General features: G+C 27.3%; 1 protein-coding gene across 1 annotated transcript in view; it reads left to right on the forward strand.

Moving 5' to 3' along the window:
- The first annotated feature begins 9407 nt into the window (after positions 1–9407).
- Positions 9408–10320, forward strand: part of LOC18038700 (serine/threonine-protein kinase haspin homolog) — a 6265-nt gene continuing 5352 nt past the window's right edge. The window contains exons 1-3 of the mRNA XM_006428236.2: positions 9408–9462; positions 9562–9697; positions 9990–10079. Coding sequence (XP_006428299.2) covers positions 9459–9462; positions 9562–9697; positions 9990–10079 — 230 coding nt within the window. The 5' untranslated portion in view covers positions 9408–9458. The remainder of the gene's footprint in view (positions 9463–9561; positions 9698–9989; positions 10080–10320) is intronic.

Genomic DNA, 10320 nt, shown 5'->3' on the forward strand with positions numbered 1-10320 from the left:
GACGGATATATAGGATGTTTGAAAAAAACAAAATGTCAATTGTGTCTTTAATTGTAATATTTTTATTTTTTAGGAATTCAGTTGTTATTTCATTTTGGTTAAATTAAATTGCTCTTTCATTTTGATTCAATTTTTTTTTACTTATTATCAATTATTAAATTAAATTGCTGTATTTATTGGTCAAACATTACATTTAAGATTAAAGTCATGCAAATATTGAAAGTTGTGAACTTATGACGATAGAGAGGCGAATTAATGACTCAATAAATTAGTCGTTTGTCTGGTCAAATGAATAGAAATCGTAAGGAAATACTCTTCTGAGTAAGAGTACAATTAAAATAAAGTCTTGGTGTTATTAATTCAAAGTGTCTTTTCAATTTATGAACTGTATTTTAAGTGTATCCATTTAAATTCTTAGTAGATTTTAGATTGTAATAAGCATGTGAATTGTGATGATTTGACATATACATAACAAGTTTGAAAAGACTTCAATGAAATTGTTTCCGTCATAAATGTAGAATTCAAGCTTACAAGTTTGACATATACATAAAATATTTACAATTTGCAATTTTAAATTTAGTTAATTGTTGTTCTATGATTGAATGATGGTATTCACAAATTTTAGATATTAACATGACATGAATTTTCTTTGGAACCAAACAACCTTATTATCTTGACAATTATGAGACAATATTTTGCATATGCTCTTGAAATCCCCAAAATTTATCAAACATAACAATTAAACCAATATATATGTATGTGAACATCAAAATGATATTTAATTTAATTTTTTTATACAAATGTATTTCTAATGACATTTTGAGATTGTTAGATATATTGTTATCACACAAATGAATTTAAATTAGGAGAAGTTAAGATTGTGAGAGGATCATAGTCTATATTTGTTAGTTTAATTTTTAATCTAAAAATAAAAAATAATAGTACAAGTAATTATTTTTACCTTTTTAAATAACAATAATCATGTATTTGTTCTAATACTTTACTTTATGGTATGTAAAATATATATTTGTGTGTTTGTGTGTGTGATTAGTTTTTTTTCCTCCCTAATAGATAAATAAAAAAAGGGTTGAATACATTAAATAGTAGTAAATATGTGGGTCTAGTTCCCTAGGGTCATTAATAGACTTAGCTGCATCCAACAAGGTGACCAAACCTTTATTTTGAGCAAGAATTATAGCAGCTGATTGGTAATATTAATACCTTATTGATCTACTTTTATGTAACAAATAATTAAAGAACCCATCTGCCTATTTTAAATGATTTGGTCAATACTCAATTGCTTAGGCCGTAGAAGATTTATAGAAAATAATAATAATAATAAGTAAATTTTGAGATCCACCCACCCACTTGCCTCATTCATAATTTCATATTTTCATATCATGTTGTGACCTAAATTTCAGAGATGGCAAGAAACGATTTTTTTTTAATTTAAATTTATTACAATTTATTTTTGGATATTTTCATGTAACAATAAAAAAGAAGAAAACTAATAACCACAAAATATGCTCCCGGTAGCTTATGTTAAGTTGAGTTTTTACTCACATAGAATCAATAGTTATTGAGTAAGAGAAATAAAAAATAAAAATACAAAATAAATCTTAACAATTGATTCTTTTCTTCATAAAAAATAAATGCAGCGCTATTTTGATATGTAATACAATATAATATCACTTTCTATACATATCACTTTCTATACATATGTTACTTATATGAACTCTATATGTGGGGTTTAAAGGATTTAAATGATTGATTAGCGGATTACATTAGGCTATAAAATTTTACACATAGAATTTAAGTTCACACCAAAAATTTGTTATTAACATTGATGTATAGAAATGAGAAATGAAAGTCTCCATTATCCACACCTCATCTCTAAGAAGAGGCAATAGGGTGCATGGCATGTGGTGCCAGCATTATAAGAAAGGTTAATGTTCACAAAATGCCAATATTTTATTCCCTTTGGATTAACATGAAGTCTAGATCAATTAATTATTAAATCTTATATGACAATTCATAGGCCAAAAGTTTATAAATTGACAATAATTTGTTTCTCTTTCTAGATGAGGAAAACATGTTGCATAAAAAAGAAAGACTTTGCAAACTTTTCTTAGTCCATGAAACAAATTTTAAGATTTTATATTGTGAAAATCTCTATAGCAATCTCCTCCCTTTTTACATGAAAGCTAAACTTTCTCAATTAAAGTTTTTATCTTGAATTAATACATACATCATTATTATATTATTTAAATAGTTAAATAAGAAGAATATAATGAAGTTCACATCAAGGTGCTTTAAAAAAATTACCACAAAAACAGTTTTTGTATGATAGTTCAAAGGTTATTAAGCTTTTAATAAATGTGAATCAATTTTTTTATCCTATTTTATACGAGGATTTGATCTCAAACTTATTAAACAAATCTAAAAAAATTTTATGAATTGAATCAACTCATTATTTCCTATGGTTATGGATCAAAGTGTCGTTGATAAACATTAAACATTAAGAAATTAACAAAAAATTGCCACATATATTAGAGGGAGAAAAAAGAAAATTGTTTGTAGTTGGTTAAGGACCCGATTTAATTAAATACAAGTACCTATATTCGAGGGATCCAATGCCCAACGCACATAGGGCAGAGACAAGCAAGGGTCCTTAAAATCAGTATTAAATAATTCCTCTGACCCTATTTGTTTGGCATTGCTTGCTGCTTTGTAATTTTCTGCTTACAAATTAATTAGATTTGTTCAGATTCTCTGTAGTCTGTACACTTGTTCATAATAAGCCATCATATTAATGACCAATCAAACAGGACAGAACTGCTTTAATTAAGAGGCAGCAAGCAAGTACTTAGCAGGCAAAAGCAACTTATTCCCAAAGTGCTTTTCTTTGACAGCCAGGAATGTTAACTTATGTCCTTGCTCATAGAGTGCTTGCTAGTCCCTAATCCAAGGACAATAGGACATTTTGGATCATAAACAGGTCATCTGTATAGACAGACAAACTCCCTAAAAATGTAATTGAAGGCTTTGACTACCTCATCTTAGGGGTATTTGTATTCAACCATTTAAGCATAGTCAAATGAACGAAACTTTATTAAATTTTATTAATTTTCTGATTATCTAATGATGTTCAGGTAATAAAATAGTTAATACAAAAAGTCGACAAAGACAAATATAAGAATATAATCCTTTTTTACCAAAAGTCATGTGACATGGTATGATCTTATTACCAAAATTTTCTATATCAACTAAGTGATGGTGTAATTAAAATATCTTGAGCATAATAGATTGGCCGATCTACTTCTAAGTACTTGGGGGAAAAAAAAAAAAGAAATCCCGGGCTCAATGAAGCCACTTGCCAAAGCAACTCGTGATTAAAGCAAATGAGTGAAAAAGTAGAAATTAAGACCCTAAAATCAAAGAAGACACAGTAAGATTCAGTACAAAGGTCCCTGCGAAAAAGCATTGAAACTAAAATATTTGAATGCTAATAAAAAAGTGACACAATTTACATCAAATTAATCACTTTTTGGATTAGAGCCTGTGAAAACAGATTAGAAAGCAGAAAGTGTGAATAAAGTGCTGCTTGTAAGTAGATTGATTGTTAATTTGTTGGAAAAGAATCTGTAAATTCCAACGATTTTCCAGTGTAATTTCCTAAATAGAAAAGGCGAGTGAAAATAATAGGAGAACTTTTTAATCCAAGTTAGACATTTGGATAAACCAATGGGATTTTGTTGATGTGTCTGAGGAAAATTCGTACGCCGATATTTTTAAAAGATATCTCTACCAAATGTGCACACAATGGTTTCAAGATTTTTGAGAATTCTCTTCGACTCTTTTACATTATCATCCTCCACTCAATCATAACATATTGATTATTGATACAATGAAGAATCTCCTACAAGTATTGATCTATTGAATGTTATTTTCAGTATCTGAAAACTATATATAGAAGCTTCATATCTACACAAAATAAATAAATAGATAACATGCATTAATAGACACAAAAAAAATTCAATAATCACTAGCTGATCTATCATAGATTTAAGATTTGGATGGATGATGAAATGACTTAAGAAGGTAACCACCGAAAGGTTCAATTATTTGGGGTGCCCCAAATAAATTATCTTCATTGATTCTCAAATATTCTTTTGTGGCCAAACAAGCAATTTATCTTTCTAGGGTTTTAAGGTTTTATTAGCTACATATATAACTTATTGGATTAATTAGTTGCTTGTGACATATGCAAACAATGCTTAAGTGATTGTATAATTAATCACTCATTGAGAGTTTCATGTAATGCCATTTTTAATGGTCAAAGAAACTGCTCAACACAAAAACTCAAAATTTTAAGTTATCGTGTTTAAAATAAATAATATAGGGGCACAAAAATGAGATAGAATTAAAAAATTAATTAACTTACCTAACGTGATCAAGCACGAGATTTAACTTAACTTACAAACTCATACTATCAAGAACGAGTCTATAATACTCACAGAGGGCAAGACCGATGATTTTTCAAATAATTTTATTTAGTTAACCACCTCAATTCATATTCTAATAAATATAATGTCCGAGATCTTTTTCTTTCATTATTTACTCAATCCAATTAAGCAGCCCATGATAAAAGTAGTTGAAAGAAGAAATTAATTGTATGCATTTGAATCCTATGTCCTATGATTCCGGTGATTATGAACATAATTCATCGTTAATTACGACAATTTGCAATGTAATGATTATCATTAATTTTTTGTTAAGAAGAATAATAATAATAATAATACAATGTGAATGGTTATTGAAAGACAAGTCAATGCTCTAATTAAGGGAAGTGGACCCATAATATACATGCTTGTGAGTTTTTGTAGCCTTTATATTTATACAGAAAGTTGAATTGATTCTTTTAACTTTGAACTTTTTCTATGCATTAATTCAACTTTAGTTTCTGTTCCCGATTCAAAGAAATTGTTGAACCTTTGTTTCAAAATTGATTGCGATGGACATGTTACCATAGAAAAATATACTCTACAATTGATAAATATAATCATCATTTATAATCCTTACATGGATAAAATCTTTCGCATTATACTAAGTTTAGAAATTGAACCTCGCTCATACTAATTAGTAAGTAATTTGATTTATGTTTATATAATATTTAAATAAATAATTCAATGTCCGAATATAGAGAGAAAAATTTTCATGTGTAGATTTTGTATGAATTTTTATTTAGATTTAGGGTTTCATAATGGTATAAAAACTAAAAAGTACTGATTACATCATTATAAATCATTTAACAACGTTGTCAAAATCTTCCACACTGTTATACAACTCCAAATTCACATGAAAATTTATATATATATATATATATATTACTGTAGAAAAATATATTTATTGAGAGATATCTACTTATCTATATTTATGAAAAGAAAATATTGCATTCACCACAATTCACCACTAAGCTACAAATACATTATATGTAAACCGATCCGCTAAGCATGACATAATTTTCTCTTATCACAAAAACAAATCATAATTGTCACACTTTTTCTCATCGAAGGAGAGAAAATTAAATAGGTTGCTTTGTCTTTGTAATGTTTGAAAATATGAAAATGAAATTCTAACAAAAATGTGATAAAAGATATCAATCATTTGGTAGAAGAAGCTTATTTTATAACACAAAATAATCAATTTAACTAAAAGAATATAACCACATTCTTCTTGTTAATTTCTCCAATTTTTCTAATGTATTTAATGGGACAATGCGATGAAGGGTGTCAATCATTTGGTAGAAGAAACTTATTGTATGCCACAAAATAAGTCAATTTAACTCAAAGAATATAATCACATTCTTCTTGTTAATTTATCCAATTTTCCTAATGCATTTAATGGGACAATGTGATAAAAGGTGTCAATCATTAGGTAGAAGAAACCTATGGTATAACACAAAATAAGCCAATTTAATTAAAAAGAATATAACCACATTCTTCTTGTCAATTTTTCCAAATTTCATAATGTATTTAATTGGACAATGTGCAAATTGAGTTCCATTTAAAGATTGAAATGAAGGGTTGATACGATCATGATGTTAGTGGGGCGCTAAGCCAATAAGGGTTGGTTAGTAGCTCTCACTCAAGTCTTAATCAAAATTCAAATCAAAATAAGTGTGAATTTGTTGATGATATTAAATTTAATTTCATCTACAACTTTTATTAATCACATCAACTGATGGAAAAATTGTTAGAAATTTTACGTTTAAAGTTTGATTTTTTTTTTCAAAAGCTTAAAAGATTCATAATTTATGAATTCATATCACATGTGATTGCACATCTAACGGTTCAAATAGTTGAAAAAAAAAAAAAAAAAGAAAACTAAAATTTGAGAGAGTCTCCATTATTGTAGTATTTCAAATAATAATAATAATAATAATAATAGGATTATGCTAATGTGGCCCTAACCACAAACATTTTGTGGGTAAAAATCAAAAGGCGATATCTAGAAACAAAATATGCATGCAATTTATAGAGTAGGTATGGCTACAATTCAAATGTCTTATCAAAATGATTGATTATATAATTATTAAATTCCAATTTGCATCAAAATATCTTATCAAAATGATTAATTTTGTAATTGAATATTTTTTTTTTCTTTTTAACACTGTTAATACAGGGAAAAGAAAGTGCTTAAGAGCTTTGTTGATTGTAGTTGGTGTAGATCGTGGGTCATCAAAATCTTGTTTAAGGATTTTGGCTTTTACAAGATTGACGGTGGATTTGACCAATAAAGTTCGTGTAAGCTGAAATTAAGGTTCATTCCCTTTTCATTAATTTTGTGAATCAATTGTAGTCCGTATAGAAATCAACGAAATGTCAAAAATATAATAATGGTTCAATCTTAATTACACCGATGACTATTACGTAACTTAAAATTTGATTATTTTTTATATATATTATTGATACATTGTCCAAAAATTTTGTAATTTTTGAAGTTCGAATATTTTGAAATATCAACCTAAGGATTTAATCAAACCCATAGATCAATGTTGTCAATTTTCCTTGTTTTTAAGCAAAGATTAAGTATAGTATTTTGTGGATAAAATAGTAATTGGATTGATTGATTTTTCTTCCCCTTAAGTTTAAAGTAGAGAGTTCAAATCTTGTTGGTGCTGTCCAACAACAACTTAGAGGTAATTCATTCATTCATTGCCAACATTAAGCTACCAAAATGGAATCATTTAGTACACAAATTTGTAATCCGTATCCGTATATTTACCTGAGTTCCATTGTTGAACACTAAGCAACTTCAATTTATTTGACTGTTTTTTGAAGCCTCGTGATATTCTATCCCTCTCTTGTCTCTATCTCTCTCTGTTTTTTTTTTCCCTCTCTATAAACATTTTGAAGCTACAATGACAATCCTGCCATTATAATTCTAAAGTTTATGCAATTGTATTTTTGATTTTGTATGTAAAGTTTTTACAACTTTATCTTTGGTTCAACGTAAGTATGACAAAATCATTAGGCTAATGGTTGTAACAGAAAAATAGTAAAATGATAAACAATAATATTTTTTTATACTCATTTTATATTTTACAAAATTTGAAATAGTAAAATAATAATAACCCTATTATATATAATATCCAAAAAGTATTTTTTAAAAATCAAAGATTAAAAGAGTTTTCTTTGGAAAGGAAAAAAAAAGGATAAATGGAAACAAATGGAGGAGGAAATGAAACATAAGCTTGTGTGATATTTAAATAGTAAATTTAAAAAATTATTAAGGAGGTGTGATTTGCACTTATGTGGAATGTGGGTTGGAGGAATCAGTAAAGGCCCACAATAACCACAGACCAATGATTCAAGTTGAGCTAGGCCAAAAATGAGCTTAAATACAGATTCAAGCATTGACTATTATTATTATTATTATTATTATTATTATTATTTTGACATAGATTCAAGTAAGTCTAATTTAAAAAAAAATTGATTAAAATTTAAAATATCAATATGAGGTCTTGGCCAGTATTGAGATACTGTAATTTTTATATCTCAATTATCATGAAAAAAATTATAATTATAAAATAAAAGTAAATAATGCATGGTAAATATGACTTTTAAACAATAATTTTGACGAAAATAATAAAAGAGATTTTTCATCGTATAAATATGTGATCATATTATTTTAGCTTCCCGACCACATAAGTATTTATCAAGCACTTTAATACATTAGTTTTTAAACTACAGCTGCCTAAACGCAATATCAAATAAGGCACAAAATCATAAGTGTCTTGACCGAGTGGTTTAACTTTCTTTATTTAACCACTTTGATTTCAAATTTTAAGGAGATAAGAGGCTAAAAAATTGATTTAATTTTTTACATGTCCTCTTATCTTTTTGAAAAAAGAAAAAGGAATCAATATATTTGTATATTAAATTTAAAATACTTAAATTAACACATTATTTAAAGAGAAAACATCCACCGTCCACATGTTTTTTTCAACTTTTTTAAAAATACAAAATTCATTTTTTTTTCTGGAATCACTTAAAGTTATATTTTGTTTCACTTTTCTACTTTCGTTTGGAATCCGTTAAGAAAACTAACGGAAACCTAAAAAAAATGACCATTTTACCCCCCAAAACGAAAATTTTAATTTCACCCTAAAAATTACCAAAAATAATCAGATTAAATCTAATTATTTTTTCTATCGGTCAATAAAGAAATTAATTCCACAACTATCAAATGCATGATTTTTTTTTAAATATGTATGTAATTAAAATGCTAAATCAAATGCATGATTTTTTTTTAAATATGTATGTAATTAAAATGCTAAATTATAACAGTAGTATTAAAAATAGCCTAATTTCGCAAACCATCAATTGAATTTAAAATAAGTAGAGTTTTATTATTCATTGAGTTATAATCTCTAGTAGTTAAGATTTTTTTGTACTTCATTAACGTACCAATAATGATATTCATCATTAAATCTGATTATTTTTGACATTTTTTAGAGTGAAAATATAATTTTCGTTGGGGGTAAAATAATAATTTTTTTAAAGTTTTCCGTTTAGTTTCCTTAACAGAAAGTGGAAAAGTGAACCAAAATGTAATTTTTAAGTGGATTTCAGGGAAAAAAAAAAAGAATTGTGTATTTTTTAAAAAAGTTGAAAAAAATGGGTGGACAATTAATATTTTTTCTTATTTAAATTATTTTTTCTTATTTAAATTATTCATTAACGTAATGTCATTTAATTGCTATGTCAGCAATTAACAGACGACGTCGCTTCTGTTAATTGCTATGTCAGCAAAAGCGACGTAGTTTTGTTGTTAAATCCCGCCTTCACTTTCGTATTTGAAAATTCTTTAATCTCTCTGTGTCTCATTAAATTAACTCCAATTTTTTTTCTCTCATTTCTCTCTGAGTCTCTGAATTACTGTCAAATCAAATCATGGGTTTGAAATTAAACTCGTTTGCTTTCCAAATTTTGCATTTTATTTCACATTATAATTTTTTTTTTAAGAAATATGAATTAAAATAATTTTGTTTTTCAGGTGACAGCAGCGTTGATTTGTGGGCACATTTAATAGCATCACAACAGCAACAAAATCAAGAAGAAAACAAAATTGAAGTGATGTATGAGAGAAGAAGAAAGCCTCACCAACAACACACGCATAAAGATGCAACCTTGTAAGAGTTTCAAAAAGTTTCAACACGCCCATTTGATTTGTTTTTGTTTTTGTTTTTTGGAAACATGGGGCTTCGTTTCGTTTTTGTTTTTTGTGTTTCATAATTTCGTACTTTTGAGATGAAGAAGGGTCTTGCTTGTTCCATCAACTTAGTATTCATACACACTTATATATACGTATATAATAAAGTTTTGATTTTTCATGCAATAGGTGTGGATTATAAATGAAATTGCGCGTGGGTTTTGTATCTTGTATTTTTTGCAAACATGGGTTTGGTTTCGTGTGTTTTTCAGAAATGGGATGAGCTTTGCTGCTGCTGCTGGTGGTGGTACCAACAATACTAATCAGAACCGTGTCAGTTGGAACCGTTCACTTTCCACCAGGTAGTTTTTTTTTGGGTGTTTCTGTTTATTATTTTTATTTTTATTGCTAATTTATTAGTTGTGTTTAACTTTGTGTCGTGGAGAGGAAATATTAGGAATCAAGTTTTAAATTTGTTTGTTTTATAAGCCTTATTCTGGTTGCATTAGGAAGAACGCAATGAATAGGATTCTTTTCTGTTTCTATGAAAGTGAGCTTCGATAATGTTTTTCATTATTTTCCCTTTGTTTTTTCTTTCCTATT

Source organism: Citrus clementina, unplaced genomic scaffold (genome assembly GCF_000493195.1).
Source record: "Citrus clementina cultivar Clemenules unplaced genomic scaffold, Citrus_clementina_v1.0 scaffold_6, whole genome shotgun sequence".
Classification (NCBI taxonomy): Eukaryota; Viridiplantae; Streptophyta; class Magnoliopsida; order Sapindales; family Rutaceae; genus Citrus; species Citrus x clementina.